This window comes from Palaemon carinicauda, chromosome 32 (assembly GCF_036898095.1).
Source record: "Palaemon carinicauda isolate YSFRI2023 chromosome 32, ASM3689809v2, whole genome shotgun sequence".
Lineage (NCBI taxonomy): Eukaryota > Metazoa > Arthropoda > Malacostraca > Decapoda > Palaemonidae > Palaemon > Palaemon carinicauda.
The window spans coordinates 77,907,072-77,926,355 of NC_090756.1; the positions used below are offsets into that span (position 1 = coordinate 77,907,072).

At 44.6% G+C, this 19,284-nt stretch overlaps 1 protein-coding gene across 4 annotated transcripts in view; it reads left to right on the top strand.

The window, feature by feature from the left end:
- The window catches only part of LOC137625394 (protein SCAI-like), a 273,253-nt gene that overhangs the window by 144,715 nt on the left and 109,254 nt on the right, over positions 1-19,284 (top strand). For all 4 annotated transcript variants that reach the window (XM_068356266.1, XM_068356267.1, XM_068356268.1 and 1 more), the window contains exon 7: positions 4,866-4,985. In XM_068356266.1, coding sequence (XP_068212367.1) covers positions 4,866-4,985 — 120 coding nt within the window. The remainder of the gene's footprint in view (positions 1-4,865; positions 4,986-19,284) is intronic.

A 19,284-nucleotide genomic window follows, 5' to 3' on the forward strand; every position in this document is an offset into this window, starting at 1 on the left:
GTTGAAGGGTCAGCATCTTGAATTTGTTGTTCGCAATGAACTTGTTGAGGGAGGACAAGTCAAGAATGACTCTGAGTTTGTCTGAGTCCTTCTTTGGAACACAAAATAGTCTTCCTTGGAACCTGGTGGACTTTACCCTCTTGATCACCTTCTTGTTCAAGAGTTCTAGGACATATTCTTCCAAGATGGGGGTTGAAGGCTGGAAGAACTGGTTGAAGGTTGGCAGTGGTTGTGTCTAGCTCCAACCCAGTCCCTTCTTGATGATGCTGTGTGCCCAAGGATCAAAGGTCCAACGATCCTGAAAGTGGCGGAGTCTTTCTCCCACCGGAAGCACTTCATTGCTTCTGGTTTCCCGAGGGTTTGCCACCTTGGCCGCTAGCTCCCCTTCCTCCTCTGCCCCTGGAGGGGCGGCGAGAGGAATCTCTGCCGGAGCCTCTACCTCTGGGACGAAAGGTAGTGGATAGTCGTTCATAGGCAGGGCTGAAGACCGGTGATTGGGACACCACCGGCTGGGGAACCAACTGAAAGGTCTGTTGTGGTTGTGCAACCACTTGGGGAGTAGCAGGAGCCGGAAACTGGCGTTTGGGTTGACGCTGCTGGGGTCGTGCTTTGGAGGATTTCCTCTTAGGTTGAGGGCCTTCTTCCTGAGAGGATTTCCTCTTGCGGGACATGCCCCATTTGTTGAGAAGGTTCCAATTCTCAGAGGCGGCTTTGTCCACGATCTCTTTCACCAGAGCTGTTGGGAAGAGATGCTTGCCCCAGATGTTGGAGAAGATTAGCTTCCGGGGTTCGTTTCACTGCCGCGTTGGCAAACACGAATTCTCTGCAGGCTCTCCGGGCCTTGATGGAGCTATACAAGTCCTTCATCACGGTCACTAGGTGGGTCTTTGCGAGAACCATATACAAATCTGGGACCCTAACGTCCTCGGCCATGACCTCAAGCTGAATTTGATGAGACAGGGAGGCGGCTAGACTCTCCTTGGTCTCCTGCTGCCGACGAAGAAGGTGGTCGTTCAGCTTTGGAAGATCCTCATTGAACTGACGGCCAGCCGCGTCAGGTTCCAGTTTCCCAACCGTAAAAGTGAACTGGATATCTTTCCAGAATCTGTCGTCGGGGGGAAGGGCGAGGGAGAGAGGCCTACACTGCTCCAAGTTAGGGCATGGTTTTCCTTCCTCCACCGCCTTCATGACCGCATGGAAGGCCTTTTCAACAAAGGGAAAGGTCGCAGAAGGGAGAGCAAGAAAGGACGGGTGCTTCTTGCTCAATGCTGGCATTTTAGAGTTGTAAAACCACGACTCTTAAGACACTCTGCCAGCATGGCTTGGGCTTTCGAGTGATTGAACACAATCACTTCTTTGGGTTCGGTCTCTTCCTTGGAGGCCGGTTCGGACCTGAGCCGGACGTAACAGTCCGGGTAAGCCTCAAAGCTGGAGAAGAACTCCACCTCTTCCAAGAGGATGGACCCAAGCCGATCATTAATAAAGATTTTACCAATTGTAATTGGCATATGCTCGGCGTACCTCCAAGGGTTAGACTCCGAGCAGGGGGGAAGATCCTTAACCGAAATCTGTTTCGGTTGCTTCCAACCCATGAAATGACGTTTGAGGTCCTCTTGATTCTTTCGGAGCCTTTCGTCCATCAGTGCCACCAGCGCCTGGATGGCATCTCCAGTGGCTGGTAGCACGGGCAGCGAGGCGGAGGAGGTAGAGGGGACTGGCTCCTCGACCACAACAGGGGTTACTGGAGGTGTTTGGGCGACCTCGTCCTCCAAATCAGGGAACTCCACCTGATCCTCTTCATCCTCCAGATCCTCACCCATGAGGGTCCTCTCAGTGTTGTCAGAGACTTCCGACATCTTCTCCACTTCGTCAAGATGACACTTTCGGAGTGTAGCCGAAATGTCGGGTTCAACAGTTAGTTGGACGCAGGGGATCTGATCCTGGGGGATCACAGAGTCCGACAGAGCTTTAGGGAAAAGCAAGGCCCTCATCTTCTCGTTTGGGAGATAAGGCCCAGTGGCGTTCTTCTGGAAACCGCGCACCCACTTGCGCAGTTTCTCTTGAGCATTGTCCCTGGCCTCCACGGACGGAGGGTTGTCGATTGCCTCATCAAGAAGGCCTTTGCAGGTTGAGCTGGACTGCGGATCCCAATACTTAAGGTTGCCCTTTTTCGCTGCACAGGGGGCGTGGGTGGGCACGCCTTATGCCCGTAGAAGTCCGGGCGGCGAACTCCGTAGAAGGAGCTCTCACACTTCACGTTCTCCTCCTGTAAAAGAAAGAGATCATGCGTACATGGAAGACATAGTTATGGCTTACATTACTCTTAAGATTAAGATTCACTAATCTATAGAATTGGTTTTTTATGTGAGCTCAGGATAGGTGAGCTAGAAAGGAAGTAGGAAGACACATACTTGTGAGTCCCGTCCAGCCAGTTACCCTGACCTTTCCTGCAGACAATTCCTTAGGACCTGAGGTTCTAGGGAAGGGAATGGTATCCCTATGGGTGAGCCAAACTTAGGCTCCCTTATAAAGAAATTGTCTACAGAGTGGAGAGGGTCTGAAATTGTTCAGAACCCAGAGAAAAGAAGGGGGAAAATGGGATAAAACCCCCTTTTATTTGGGTAAGTCCCGGCAAGAGACTGCACTGAGAAGCACAGAGTATGCTGTTTTTAAGGTATGAAATACCAAAGAAAGAGCGGTCAGGCTATCCAGCTGTATTAGATCGACTGCTGGCACGGGGCCGGCAGCCGGGGGAAGGGGTGCTTGTCCATGGAAGACACAGGAGCGTCGCCGGCAGGCCGGCGTAAAGCCGGAGGCTGGTCCGGCGGAGTGAATCCATCTAAGGCTACACACTGAGCAGCAGAGAGGTAGGAGACACCTATAAGGGCGACCGCCGGCACGGCGGCGGGTCGCCGACAGGGCGGTGGCCGGCGCTGGTGAACCTAGCTGGGTACATAAGATGGATGGTTGTCTGAGATGTCGGCGGCAGCGGCGGCAAGGGGCGGAGGCCCCCGGCAGCCGGCAGACTGTTGCCTTAGGTAATCCTCAGATAGGAACATCCTATGAAGTAGGAAGGTCACATGGGGTGCTGGCGGCTAGTGCCGGCAGGCGGAGGCAGCAGTGGACAGGCACCATGATAGAAGAGAGAAAGATAAGGAGGGAGTGGGGAAGGGTAATGTCCGATACCCGACCGGCTTCCCTCCGGAAGGAGTGCTCTCATGATAGGAGGGGATACGCCTATCATCCGGCGGCAGAGGGAAGCTGTTAGATGCTATACTACCCAGGTAGGAGAGAAACGCTCTCCAACCCTAGGGTAGGTTAGCTCAGAGTAGGCACAGCACTGGTGTACTGTCCTAAACTCTAATGAAACAGAATCCCCCAAAGTCTTCTCCTAGATTAGGGAGGGCTGGGAAGACATATCGCTAGGCCACAGGAGGAAGGGACGTGTCCCAACCAAGAGCAGTCTAGGAGGAAGGGCAGAGCCCTTCCACCTTCAGTCTCAGTCGATACCTAAAGGGAAATGCGTTCCCTAAGGGTGGCCTGGGATGAACGATAGGTACTCTGGGGTTCTGTCCGAGGTCCCCCCATATACTATGGTAGGGAAGAGGGAATAACGATCTAGCCTAACCTACCCGAAAATTATTCCGGGTAAGGGGGCTAAGATATAGCAAAGCTACCCAGAGGGAGGTTACCCAAAGGTAACGGGAGATAAGGAAGCATACAAGGGCCCCAACGTTGGGTTAGGGGATGTGACATGGATGGACCAGGCACGGTCCCTTGTATGGTCCCTAGAAGGCGAAAGACATATGCAACACTGAATCTTGTATATGTTTAAAAATGCCTATATCTTCATTAACATTAATAATAGGAACACTTATTATATCATGCAGAAGTAAACATGAACACTAGGCTGCGGCCTAGGCTAGGCTAGAAGTCTAGTATGGGGTCGGCTAACTAAGAACGCCGAAGAATACCATCGGCATAATATAACTAATTCCTAGCAATGAAGACTAAATAACTAATGATATTTAATTAGTTATAAGGCCGGGAAGGCTGTTCTGGCTAACTAAATAAATCATGCAAGGCGAACAGCGGCGTCATAAAATGGTGCCACCGGGCAAGGCACAGCTCTGCCACAAAACACAAGATTTGAGCGTAAAAAATCGTTACTTTACGGCCAGAGCTTATTTAAACAATACAAGAACCTGGTACTCAACTTTCCAGAAGAAGGCGAGGCTGAAGGTTGCGACATGGCTAAGGATGCAAAAGATAATTGGTGATCACTGGGAAAAACAAACCAATGTTGGAAGCCACAAGCTTAGGAATGAGGACGGACGTGACGTCACACAGTATGGCGGACTGTTTGTTTACGTTGCGAGTACCGTAACAGTAACGAAGGAGGGTAACTTTGGAACGGCTCCTCAGTTACCTCGCCACCTTTCCCCCTCGAAGCGTAAACGCTATGTGGGGTGCAGATAGCCATGTGGCATGTTAATGCATGCGTCCCCTGTTGATATACGATATCCTAGAGGGAAACCTTTAGGGTACTCGCACCAGAAGTTAGAATTCTGTGAAACCTTTAGTTTAATTCTCTGGGAATATCTACTGTAGTCATATAAGCCCAAAGGAAGCTACTGAAGGAACCTTCCATCAGAACGACATGGCTTGAGCCCAAAAAATATTAATACACTATCTACATAAGATATTTCTTTTTTAATTTGAGTTTTACATGATGTATATTTTTTCAACCCTATCTATCCTGTGATCGATATGGAAGATAACTTTAATGTACACAGTATTTTAAAAGAATTATTTACACACACACTTGAAAAACATGGTAAAATTAACGTGATGTCTTTTGACAGGTTAAATTCAGCGAATTGACGATTGACATGTTCCGTATGCTACAGACACTGGAGAGAGAACCACAGGAAGATGTCGCTCAGATATATGACGCCTCTCCTGCACCAAGCAAAATCCCCTTTGTATGTACGATTAGTATGTTCTCCAACTGATTAATTGGTTAAAGCAACTTTGAAACTAATTATTTGACTGTATGTTAATAAGAAACTGTATTTGTAGTTAGGGTTATGTGGTTGTTTGCTAACAGAAATATGTTCATACAAAGACAAAACCTATGCCTTTAATTAGACTTTGTGTCATTGCTTAGCCCCAGTCAGTGGAAATCAATCACAGTGACACACTCATACAATTTTTTAACCAATAATTTGCTTGAAAGCACCAAGTTATATTTCTTAGCTTGAGGGTGAGCTCCTGAACTGTACATCATTGTCTATCATTCATTGAGTCCTGTGCAATTACAAACATTCATTTGTCTTTTAGATAAATTGAGGTTTAATTTGTTTATATTACAACAGTAAGTTATTGTTATGAAACTCTCTAGGTGTTCATGTTGCTTCTATCTCGAAGCTGTTCAAATGTCAACACTTACCCCTAAATAGAAATTTCCCTTTCTGCAATCGGTGTCAATGACCTTCGATGTCAGGATGCCAGAGAACTTCAAATCAGTCAATCCCTTTCTGCAAAATACCTCCTCCTTTAGAAACCATTGCTCCTTCTGGCAGTTGAGGGCGACTAACTAGTCTATGAGGCCTTTCTGCCTTTCAGTTTTCTAATTAGCTGTTTTGATTCACACTTCTGTATTTCACGATGCGATTCAAATTGAGTTTTCAATTTATTTCCCTCAACTGGAGGTGTCTTTCTGATTTTCTATAAATACTGATTTCAGTAGTTCAGTATGAACTACTATAATCACAATGTGATTCTAGTTATCCCTGACTTTGTGTAACATGCTAGCCACAGTTTTTTTTTTTTTTTTTCCTTTTTATGAAAGAATGTTGTTCACTTGCATTCCCCCTTTATTTGGGTTATGTCAGTAGTTAGCTGATTGCTTTGATTGTTCAAGTGTGAAATAAATTAATGTTTAGAATACGCCTTTAATGTTTTGTATTGTTTGCATTTAGTTCAGGGAAAGTCCAGACAACACTGAGAACCTTATTCTAACTTGAAAAATATTCCTAACTTTTGCCGAGCAGTTGTGATTTCTCCTTTCATAATCTTTGCTAAGTTTCTCACCCTGTCAGCCTTTTAGACCACAAGGTTCTTGGGTAGTAAGTGCTTGTGTCCAAGCTTTTTATACTGTACCTTTATTATTGTATGAATGTTTTATAGATCCTGTTGTGTAGACCTAATTTTCAATATAACTTCAGGAAGCTAAATGTTGAATTAAGGGATTTTGACGAAGGAAAAATCTATTTCTGGGGAGAGACCTGTGGCGCCCGGTGAAAAGTCCTTCTTGTATATCTTTTCTGATAAAACCTTCCAATTATACCAGAGAAAGATAAAAGCATGGAATGCTGAGGTTACAACCCTCGCGCGAGCACCTTTTGGGTGTCGTGTATTAAGCAAAGGCGCGTGAAATCCACTATTCACAGGTTGTCTTCCATTTAGTTAATTCCTTCGTCAAAGGGATGGGCCGATACAAAGGCCCTAGACAAACCCCCAGCGCCACACCACCCACGCCACGACGCGAGCGCCATCTGAACAACATCCTTCTGTATTGGCCATGATGGCTTGGAAAGGAAAGGGTGGGATCGTGTAAAATAAAGGGGAAGGGTTTCACCGGGCGCCACAGGTCTCTCCCCAGAAATAGATTTTTCCTTCGTCAAAATCCCTTTTCTGGGTTGACCTGTGGCGCCCGGTGAAAATGTACCAGAGAATGCCTTCCAAGCCCAACAATAACTAATTTAATAAGGGGAGAGAAACAACACCATGTAAAGAAAATCATATATTATTAAGGTAAGTAGGCATAAAACCTAAACTAGCCACAGGGCATAGTGAGAGTAAGGTTAAACAAACATGATAACAGGGAAACCTCTGAGTATCAGAGGAAAACATGCAACAAAACTGACATGGCTAAGAATATCCCAACCTTATAACAACGGAAAACAATAATAGTTACAATCATATTAACCTAATATGTAATAAACTTAGGGCTAACGAACCACCAAGGAAGCGGCGTCGTGGTGCGAGTGGCGGGTAGGAGGGAGAAGAGAAGAGATGGATGAAAGGAAGAACAAAAGATCAATGGGGAGAGATAAGGCTCCCAGCTGCAACCGTTGGGTATTTAAGAGCCTGTAAGTTCTTTAGATAGTGGCGTTTGAAGACCATAGGAGATTTCCAACCCGTGTACTTCTTAAGGTTATCAAAGTCCATATTCTGGAAATAGTTGATGGAGGTAGCTATCGATCGGATATCATGAGCATGGGGAAATGATCCCGGATTGGCTTGTTTAATGAAGTATAGGATCTGTTGCCTAATGCCACGTATGGAAATGGTACCTCCTTGTTCTCTGATAAACAAGGGGCCAGACGATCGGGTAGCAGTCCTGGCTAAAAAGGCCCTGAGAGTGGTGACCGGACATAGAGAAGTATCTTGGAGAAGAGGAATAATCTTCCAAGGGGACCACCTATTTTGGGGGTCCTCGTTCTTAGCTAGGAACGCCCTGTCTGGTGAAAGAAGTACCTCACCTGAAGGGAGGAAATCCATGTTCTCTGAGTTTCGTGAGAGAGCTGCTAGTTCTGAGATTCTGGAACCCGAGGCCAAAGCTGTTAGAAATAAAGTCTTCCTAAGAAGAGTGATATAAGAGCAGGATTCGTTGTCCGTGTCGGAGGCCAGTTTGAGGACATCATTTAGAGACCAAGAGACCTTTTGAGGACGAACCGAAGGTCGAAGCCTAGCACATGCTTTTGGAATAGATGAGAAATAAGACTCCGCCAGGTTAATGTTAAACCCAACCAGGAAGACTTTCCTCAGAGCTGACTTAATGGTGGTTATAGTGCTAGCTGCTAGGCCTTTGTCAAATATGGACCTAAAGAAGGAGATGGCTAAATTAGGAGTCATAACCGAATGGTCTGAAGTCCTTAAGAAATCCGCTAGTTTCTTAACCGCCGAATCATATTGGCGAATCGTTGAGTCCCTTTTATCTGATTCTATAAAGAGGACATTATCTGGGTCGATGTTTGCGTCCCTACGTGCCGCAAACTTCATGAAATCCACAAAGTTAGGGTTTTGGCTATCCTTGAGGAATCTGACACAGTCCGAGTTTGGACCACCTGGGTCAGTTTGGGGAATGGGATCCGGAAGGGACGGAGTTTCAACTCGAGGAGGAGAGGAAACCAACTGCTCTTTGGCCAGTGAGGTGCCACTAAAGCTACTGCCCCGTTGAAGGAGCGGAGTTTGTGCAAGACTTTCAGTAGAAGATTCACTGGAGGGAATAAGAAGATCTTCTGCCAATGGTTCCAATCCAGGGTTAATGCGTCCATGGCATAAGCCTGAGGGTCCAGGTTCGGTGTCACATAACATGGGAGTTTGTAATTGAGTCGGGTCGCGAATATATCTACCTGGAGACCTGGAACCAGCCTGAGTATCCACCGGAAGGAGTGCATGTCCAGGGACCACTCCGATTCCAGTGGGCTCGTCCTGGATAATGAGTCTGGTATCACATTCTGGACTCCTGCTAGGTGAGTTGCTGACAGGAACCAGTCTTTGTCGGCTGCCAAGGTGAAGATAGTGACCAGGATCTGATTCAGGTTGGGTGATTTGGACCCCCCCCTGTTGAGGCAGTGGACTACGGCCGTGCTGTCTGAGACTACTCTGATGTGGGTCGACCTCGGAGGGGAGATTCTCTTCAGGGTCAAGAACACCGCCATGGCTTCGAGAACATTGATATGGAACTGTCTCATGGCGGGTGACCAAGAGCCCTGAAACATCTGATGTTGGGAGTAACCCCCCCAACCACTCAGAGACGCGTCGGTATGAATTGTCACTTGTGGAGAGGGGAACTGTAGAGGAACCGACTTGGAGAGGTTCCTCCGATCGGACCATGGTTGTAGTCTCATTTTCAAGACAGAGGGGATCTTCAAGGTCTTGTCTCTTAAAGGTATTGTCGCCCTCTTTCTCCAAACTCGATTGATGTCTTTGAGTTTGGCTTTTAATAGGAGATTGGTCAGTGAGGCAAACTGGAGTAGGCCGAGGATTCGTTCTAAAGCTCTTCTGGACACCTGTTTGTGTTTGAGAAAGTTCCTGACCTTGGAAGCTATCTCCCTCACCTTCTTGGGAGGAAGGGAGAGCTTGTGCTTTGAGAGGTCCCAACGGATGCCTAACCATTCGAAGAGGCTTGATGGTTGTAGGCGGGACTTCCGGAGGTTGACTTGGAAGCCCAGTTTGGCGAGAAAATGGAGTACCTTCGACGTAGCTCTGTTGCATTCCTGGTGCGACTGGGCCCAAATGAGCCAATCGTCCAGATAGGCGACGATTTGTATCCCTTGGTGTCTGAGTTGCTCGAGCACCGTCTCCCCCAGTTTTGTGAATACCCTGGGGGCAATGCTGAGACCGAAGGGCATGACTTTGAATGCGAAGGCTCTCTTGCCGAGACGGAAGCCTAGGTAAGGAGAGAAGTTTCGAGCTACTGGGACATGATAATAGGCGTCGGTAAGATCAATAGAGGTGGTGACGGCCCCACGGGGAAGTAAGGTCCGTACCTGAGAGATAATCAGCATACGGAACTTGTCGCAAAGGATGTAAGAGTTGAGCTTCGACAAGTCCAGAACTACCCTCAACGCCGACGAGTCTTTCTTCGGGACTGTAAACAGGCGGCCTTGGAATTTCAGGGATCGAACCCGCTTGATTGCTCTCTTCTTGAGTAACTCCGCCGTGTACTCTTCCAGGATGGGAGTGGGTCTCTGGAAGAAGGTCACCGGTGGAGGAGGGGATCCCTGTGACCATTTCCAACCCAAGCCCCTTGATATTATGCTGTGAGCCCATAGACTGAAGGTCCAATGGTCTCGGAAGTGATAAAGTCTCCCTCCTACCGGCATCACATCATTGGGAGGGAGTGAACTTAGGGCCCCTCCCTCCCCGGGAACCCCTTGCTCTAGGCCCGCCTCGTTGGCGGAACTGTCCTCTACCTCTGAAACTCCCTCTTTGGTATCCACGAAAGGAACCGGAGGATTCGTAGGCAGGGTTGTATGCAGGTGAGGGTATCCAAGAGGGGTTGGGCTGTGTACCAGGGGGAGCAGCGAGGTAGACTACCTGCTGAGGAGGCGCCTGTTGTCGAGAAGTCGAGGCCGCGGAAGGCTGTGGGGACGAGGTACCCCGGGCCGCCTTGTAAGGACTAAACCTCTGCTTCTTCTTGAAGAACGTGTGTCTCTGGGGTTCGAACCTCTTTTTGGCTGAGAGACCCCACCTTACCTGCAAATTCTGGTTTGCCCTCGCTGCGTCCTGAAGAACCTTATCCACCTCGGTCTGAGGGAAGAGGGTCTTACCCCAGCAGGAGGACGCTATCAGTCTGTTCGGCTCATGCCTGATGGTGGCCTCCGACAGAACGAACTTCCTGCAACTAACCCGAGCTGACCAGAAGTCATGGAGATCTATTTGGTAGGATAGCAGCTGGTTCTTTGTGGCGACTCTGAACAGCGTTTCCTCTGGGTAAAGAGATGCTAGGGACTCCATGGAGGTGATGGATTGGAGGGACCTAGCAAGTCTAGTACGGGTCTCGAACTCAGTTTTGAGAAGACTCTCTATTAATCTGGGAAGCTTCTCAGAGAAAAGAGTAGAGGCACAGTCCGGGTCTAGTTTCCCCACCGTGAAGGTAGAAGCCGCAGCATCCCAGGCTGCCGAGGTACCCGGAATAAGCAAAGAGGTGGGGTCCGTCTCCTTGAGAGCCGGCATGGAAGAGCCTTCCTTGATGGCCTGTATAGTCAGCTCTGTGACTTTGTCTATGAGCGGCAAAGAGATGGAGGCCGCTGTCGTAAAAATAGTGTAGGAACCTTTGTGTGGGGTGAGCTTGGAGTTAATACACCCCCACTTTGATAGTGTTCTGGCCCAGATAGCCTGGGCCTGCTCTTTTGGAAATATGACCGTTTCCTTCGGTACCTTGTCCATACGGACCAATGCATGTTCCTTTAACCGTACAAAACCATTGAACGGGAATGCTAGGCCCGGGGGATAGAACTCCAGGTCCTCTAGAGGGCGGGTGCCCATGCCCTCCAGAGTTAGGGAACCATCTACGAATGGAGCATGCAAGGCAAACCGCCAAGGATTGTTTTTATCGAAGGGCGGCAGCTTCGATGCGTCTGGGGCAGAAGGGGGAGGAAACTGAGTTCCGGCGCGGATCAGAGTAGCCATCATATCCTTAATCTCTGTTATTGCACCAGAGTGATGTTGAACTTGATCCCTGACCAATCATTTGATCAGTTGGATGGGGAGGAGATCAGCTCAGGGTACCTGAAAGTCACCCGTTGGTTTTTTCTTGAATTTGGTAGACTTAGACTTCTTAGGAGTAGTGGTTTTACGAGGAGCAATATGAATATCAGGAGCTGTCGAGGGTCCGGGGACCGGTGACGTTGATACTGGCAAAGCTGAAGTCTTATAAGTTCGAAGTGGCTTCACCTTGGGTCGTACGGAGGCAGAGGGATCCCGAGGAGAAGCCTTAGAGTTATCAAAACCTAGAAAGGAAGAGGTAGGAGAGGGAGTAGGAGAGAAAAGGGTTTCCACCAACTCGGCACCACTTACCTGCTCGTCCCTGGGTTCTACGTCTATATCCAGACCCGCCATGTCCATCGGTACGAGGGGTTCGTCCTCCACGGAAATGGTAGCCCTGACTTCTTCAATTAAAGGGGCAGCAAGGTCAAGGGAGACTGCAGCAGTAGTCGAGCCTGGGAAGAGACGGGAGGCCATGTCCCCATCGAGGAGATAGGGTGCGCCAGACGGGGCATTCCTGCCAAAGCCCAACACCCACGGACGAAGAGTAGCCCTTGCTGAACGAAGAGAGACATCATCGGCCTGTAAGATTTGCAGTGATTAGTGATGGAGGAGGGGTTTTGCCCTACCAAATATACTGTGTATATCATATTCATGTCTATATTAGTGTCTGCCAACGAGAAATAAGGAACAAAGGGAAAACCCACTTACATCATCATTCAGCAGAACTGACGACAGCTCGTAACAGAGCGAGCACAAATCCGGGAACCAAACTGGGTATTGGGCCTGTCCCGGTTCCTGGATAAAGGGAATGGAGCAGTGAGCATGAGACCGGCAGAGGTCATGCCCAACGGGGTCGCTGAACGAGGCAGGGCATCCTTCAGCAGTACAACGGGCCTTCTGTAAAAGAAAGGAGACATGAGTCTGGTGTTGCTTGAAACTCTGATAAGGGATAAAAAACCTATTTTTTAGAGTTCCGGCACTCACTGAATTCCCTAAGCACCCATATTGCATTGACCAAACAACCGAACATTAACTTTAAGATGATACCGCCCCATACCATTGTTGGCACTTTAATATTCAATTGTCTGTATATTTGTAATGCACCCAATGTCTGTTAATGACATAAGGATAATTAACTTAAAGCAATCCGCCGACCTCCAAGGGTCGGGGAAGCAGTGACATGCCCTTAAAATAAATATAAACACCAGCCTTAGCTAAAGGCAAGGCAAATATAAGTGTGAAGTGTATGGGCGACCTCCGGTGAAGCCGGAGCTCCGGTGAGGCCGGAGCGTAATGAAATGTCCTGAATAAAGGAGCCTTAGCTAATTAGCTAAGGCAACTATAAGTGTGAAGTGTTTGGGCGACCTCCGGTGATGCCGGAGGATAATGAGATGCCCTGAATAATTCAATTGTGGCTAATAATTCAATTGTGAAAGATAAAAAGCTAAGCCGCAGCTAAAGTCTAAAGCTTAGATTATAGTAAAGCGTATTTACGATCTCCGGTGAGGCCGGAGGGAGAAGAAAGGTCCTGAATAATTATTGTGAATAACAAACACAGTTGTAATAACAAAGGCTATTGTGGATATGGCCGTGGCCTGAGACCGGAGTAAGGGCCACCGGAGGGTCGTATCTAAACAATATGAAGCCCGTCCCATGTAGTAAACAATATAAATATAACAATAGAACGAAAGTTATTGAGAATCCCTCATGGCGGAGTATAACTCAAGGCGGAGTGGAAAACGTTCATAACTACTCCCGAGCCGTAACGGGGAGAGGACGAAACACGGACCAAAATAACGCTAACAATTGAAAAGTCACGAAAAATAAATAACTCGTAAGTTATCATCCACCCAGAGGGGGAGAGGTGAGGGAGGGAGAACCCGCTGAACGCTCAAAACGGAAAACGGGAAATCCGCTCCCCCACCGGAGCTAAGAAAGAAAACGAGAGAAAGGGGTAACTCGTGACTGCGAACAGAAAACGGGGACCCCAAGCTCTCGCTCTCTTAAACACAAAAACAGGACTAAAAAACACACAACACTATTATAAACGTATAAAATAAACCTGTACATCCATAAAACACTACGATCGAAGAATAGCAACTGCTAAAACTTAAAATAAATAGCACAGTCGAGTGACGAACGCCTCGGAGGGGCGGGTACTAAACAAATACAAAGCTAAATCGCTATCTCGTTCGTAGGCTGGACTTACTAGCAAAAAGTACCATGAGCATAAATACACAAAAAAATAAAAATAAAAATAATAACGGTTCTAAAGGCATAAGGCCAGGGACTTAACCAAGAACCTAAGTGACAGAGTACTAAACGGGCAGACAAAGATGAATTCCCAAACAAGTGAACAAACAATGGCTGCCATGAAAGGCCAGACGGGAATAATAAAACAGACTATACTGGATATAAAACAAAAGCCCGGTACAATAAAAAACTGTCAAAACAAGCTATGGTACTTAACATTGGAATGTGTGAAGATGGAGCTTCGGACATGACAAAATAAATCCACGATTGATAAAAAAGACCGAGAGCACAACAAAACAATTCAACACTTTGGATTCCAAAAAGAAGGATGATGTTCAGATGGCGCTCGCGTCGTGGCGTGGGTGGTGTGGCGCTGGGGGTTTGTCTAGGGCCTTTGTATCGGCCCATCCCTTTGACGAAGGAATTAACTAAATGGAAGACAACCTGTGAATAGTGGATTTCACGCGCCTTTGCTTTATACACGACACCCAAAAGGTGCTCGCGCGAGGGTTGTAACCTCAGCATTCCATGCTTTTATCTTTCTCTGGTATAATTGGAAGGTTTTATCAGAAAAGATATACAAGAAGGACTTTTCGCCGGGCGCCACAGGTCGACCCAGAAATATATTGATTGGCAGTGAGCCTGGCCCATTTTATATTTTTAACTAGTTTACTTTTCTCAGCTACTATATGCATTAATGTAAGTCTAGTACATTTTCTTCTGCGTGTGTTGCTTGCCTAGATAGGCTTAAAGTATACAGAAACTTACTTTGGTTGTAAATTATATCCAATTAAGTTACTTGAAGTAAGTTTTGGTACAGAATTTCTTATTGTTCCAAGTTGCTTGTAGATGTTCTCTAAGACAACTTATTTTCACAGTTTCAGTGATTTTATAAACAAATTGGCTAGGTTTTTGCATCAAGTGCAATGAAAGGTTTCTCCCTCTGTTCTCATTTAGGATTGAGACCTTGTTCATGAAAAGTGGAATTTCTTTAATATATTGCATGTAGAAAATCTTTGGGAATAGGCAAATTGAAAATGAAATAACTTGAAATTATCTCCCTCGTCTGTTAAAGGTGATGATGAATGCAAGAGTTGATGGGAGAAGCACTAGAGGAAGGCCAAGGTTTGAGTGGATGGATGGAGTGAAGGAAGCCCTGGGTGATAGGAGGATAGATGTGAGAGAGGCAAGAGAGCGTGCTAGAAATAGGAATGAATGGCGAGCGATTGTGACGCAGTTCCGGTAGGCCCTGCTGCTTCCTCCAGTGCCTTAGATGACCGCGGAGGTAGCAGTCGTAAGGGATTCAGCGTTATGAAGCTTCATCTGTGGTGGATAACGGGGGAGGGTGGGCTGTGGCACCCTAGCAGTACCAGCTGAACTCGGTTCAGTCCCTTGTCAGTCTGGGAGGAACGTAGAGTGAAAAGGTCCCGTTTTTTTCATTTGTTTGATGTTGGCTACCCCAAAAATTGGGGGAAGTGCCTTGGTATATAGATAGTAGATTTTAGAGGTATAAATTTACTATTATTTTGGATATCTTTAGATATGAATAAATCAACAAGGTGATTATGAATTATTCTGAGAAATTACTAGATTTGTATTACTAGTTACCATGAAGAATTCAATTCCGATTTTTCAACTTACTGTAGAGTGTATTTTTTCAAAATAATTAATTTTGCATTTATGCAAGATGAAATTTACTTTTATTTGTATTGGAAATCCAATTTTATATGATAATTCGATTAGTAGCGTATTGTCCAAATAATATTTTTGCAATTTAGTGTTATAGGTCCCAGTGCCAGGTCCTATGTCCCAAATCTCATATCACTCGTAAGCGTATTAGTCATTTACATGACTACAATATTTTGTTACATATTTAGATTTAGTTGTAATATCATTGGCATAATATACAGTAATAATTGCATTTACTCTTGGTAAGAATTCTCAGTTAATTTCTGCCATGTTGATAAATGAAAATTGGGAACAGATTGAAAGGGCAAAACAAAGAAGAAACTTGCTTTTAAAGGAAAATCCAAAAAGATCAGACTATTTGATAATACAATACAGTAATACCCTTCTTTACGTTGGTTCAGCATATGTAAGTGCCGTCACTTATCCTGAAATATTAAATACAAGAATAAGATCTGCGTCACGCTGTTTTACGCAACCTTATGTCAGTTTTATGTTGCACAATTGCAGTAGTACCCAGGGTTACGAGTTTAATTCGTTTTGGGTGTGAGGTTGTAACCTAAAGTGCTCGTATCCTAAAACCGTTTTTCCAATAAGAAATATATGAAATTGACTCGATGCATTCCACACGTTAGATGAAAATATACTGTACTCTAAATTTTAAAGGGTTTGTAATTGAAAACTATTTTTCAAATTATAATCACTAACAAAAAAATGAATAAAAATTCATAATTTTCAATTAAAAATTGAAATTATTGGAAAATTAACTTGCTCTTTACCTTTGAGAATAGTCATGGTTGGTGCCAAAGACACAAGAGAAGAGGAGGAGGAATTATTGGGAGTTCTTTCTTTTGAATGAGCTCCACTAACACTAACAGAATCACTTAATTCAAACTTTATGGACATTTGGTTGTGTTTATTTACACAGGTTCAATTTTCCCAAGGAACCTATCTATTGATGAGTTCTTTTACCTTTCCTTTAAAAAGCCATGGGAATGAGCTGCCAAATTCCTATCGGGGTGAACGCTGAGTTAGTGGCGTATCAGGACCGCATAACTGATTTCTGGGCTTCGCGTGATAGTCTAGTTTGTACTTGTTCACGAGAGATGCTGGAAGGCAGATGCAATACTTGTAATCCAGTTGAAAATTGTATGTTCATATTTAAATATAAACAAATTTATAGAATTAGTAGCTTTATATTTGTACTGCAATATCTATAATTGGTACAGTTACAATTCTGAACAATAAAAAGAATATAAAAGCATTAGATGAAGTGGAGCATATGCTGAGATTGACGGATCAAGGGCTACATGATCTTAACACTGAAAGTAACGTGTTTAGCTAGATTGATGAGAAGTGGTTAGAAGGTTGTATGGTTACCACAAAACACTATCTATGATAAAGCAATGATATTGGAACTGAATAAGGAGCATTACTGTATCTAGAGAATGCGGATATTTCATGTGAGGAGGAAGAGATGCTAAGTATGCAAGAAAGCACACAAAAAGTTATAAAAAAGATGCAGTTTTGTATGGGCAAGTACTGAATCTATTTAATAATACTGACAATAAAGGACAAAGCAGTGAACTATATAGAGGCTAGAGGCTCCTTGTCAAAACTTGACCTAATACAGTACAGTAGTGTAAGAAAAGATGACCAAGTGTCCAGAAAGTGTAACTTGAGTGATTCGGTTAGTGATAGTGAACACCAATCAAGAGAGAGAACTATTGATATTTTATCCAAAGTTTTCATTCAGGGAGATTCTCCCTCTAAGCAGTAACCTCCTCCTCCTCCTCCTCCTCCTCCTCCTCCTCCTCCTCCTCCTCCTCCTCCTCCTCCTCCTCCTCCTATGAAAATGTTATGATGGTCTTTCTCGACTTCTCCCGGTAAAGGAAATTTTTCGCTCTTTATCGGATCTGGGAAAAACTCCAGAAAATAGATTCCCAAGATATCTATACAATTCAATAAAGATGGAGATTAGGAAGCAAATCAATGAATTTTTTAGTAATATGAATGGATTTGAATAGTTTATTGAAATTTTGATTTCCTTTTGAAGAAATTATATCTGAAGGCTACAGACATTTAGGCCTTAACTGAGAAGCTAGTCTTACCAAGTATCCAGGTGAAACCCATTCTCTTCTGGGTAGAGGATATATTCATGGATTCTTACTTATAAAATCTTACAGTTGTTAGGTTAGTCTAGGGTAATCTAAGAGGTAATATTTCTTTTTAAAAAAGTTCAGTTATGGAATTTTTGAAGTTTACATTTTAAAGATTTCATAGATATAACAGTTTCCATTTTACCATTAGAAAATTGGTTATTAAAATCAGTACAGTATCTGATAAACATCTTGATAAACTACAGATCTTTTCCTGTAATGTGATTTTTAGGATGGGAGGAAGATTTTATCTGCAAATTTCAGCACTAATTATTTTGACACTAGATGTTAGAATAGTGTTCTACATGCACTTTTTGGGGAGGAAAGTCAGGGATACATCAGAGAATGTTTCCTTTGTTCTGTGAGAGCTGCAAAGTTATATGCTAAAAAGCCTTGAAATGTTGAGAGTAAAAGTTCTTAATTGGTTTATTAATTTAGACTTTCAGATCATCTTTTCTAAAATTACATTTGGTTTTTAGTTAACCCCTTCAGCACTGGTATGTATACACGTACGCGTTTTACCTTACAGTAAGAAAGAGAAGCAACGTACATGTCTACATAATTTTTTGTTCCTTAAACCCATCCAAATGTATAAAAACTGCTTTTCTTGGTTAGGAACAGAATATTATGTAGACATGTACGATGCGTCTCTTTCTTACAGTAAGGTAAAGTATGAACACGTATATGCAGCATTGCTGAAGGGGGTTTAGTAACAAGGTCACATAATGAGTTAGATTCCAGTCAGAGGAAGGACGTCAGGGTTCAAATTAACAAAAGAGTAATTCAGCTCCATCTCTTTGTGGAGAAACCTTTTTCTTTGGAAGGAGTTTTATCAGAAACTTTGTTATTCACAAAATCAGTTTTTGCAAGGCTTTGTGCAGAAAACGCCTGGTTATTGAAATTTTTTCTGGCATTAGTTGCTGTGCTAACAAAGATATAGTGTAAATAAGAATTTGTTGTGTATAATTAGTTCAAATTACACCTTTATTTTGCTCAATTAGAAAGTTCAAGGGTTTAATTATTATACAGTATAAGACTTTAGTTTTGAAAGGTGGATAGTTTTTATAGGTTTGGAATCCAACTGGGTAACTTGGATGATTACGAGTTTTCCCGAGTCTTTCACTATCAGACCTCCATCAGAGTGTATGATTCTGAAAGACAAATAATAAGAAATTTGTGTCATAGAAATCAACAGCCAGATTGTGCATTGGCCTCCATAAGGAAGAGGTATTTTACAGGGAGAGAGAAAGGGAAATATTTCTTTTGGCAGAGGCATTGTCTTTTGAACAACTTTGAGATAGAAGCAGTGGACATCAGGCAAGTGCAATAATAGTAAATGTTATCATTAATATGAGGTTGTTACAATGTTTTGGTTATTAATGATCATGATTCTAAGAAGTTACGTTAGGTAACCCAGAATCAGAAGGGCCAATTACCTTTTTTATCCTCAATTCCTTTAGGAAGGAGATCCTGAGGATTGTCAAAGCCTTGAGAGGTCACAGGAGGAAGTGATGGAATGGACAGGACGACTGTTTCCCCTGGACGCTGTTAGCAAGACCATGACTCCAATATGGCAGATACTTTTGACATTCTGGCAGCAGGTTACAGTCCCTCCTACTAACCTGAGGAGAACATCATAGGTACTTTCCCTCAAGACTCAATTTTCTCTGCTTCGGCAAGAGAAGGTGAGAAGAAGAGGTACCATGGTATTGTGTCGATCTCTCTTCCTCGTGGGAACAGTCCATACTCATAGGGAGGTTCGAGCAGTCTTGCCTATCCTGGGATTTGGGTCCAGGTGTGAGATAGTCTTGGTTGAGGTGGGTAGGTTCCCTGCCTCAACTGCCTTTGAGGCTGCCTTAAGCCCTTTGTCCATAAAGGGAAAGGCACGTTTGGGGTCAAC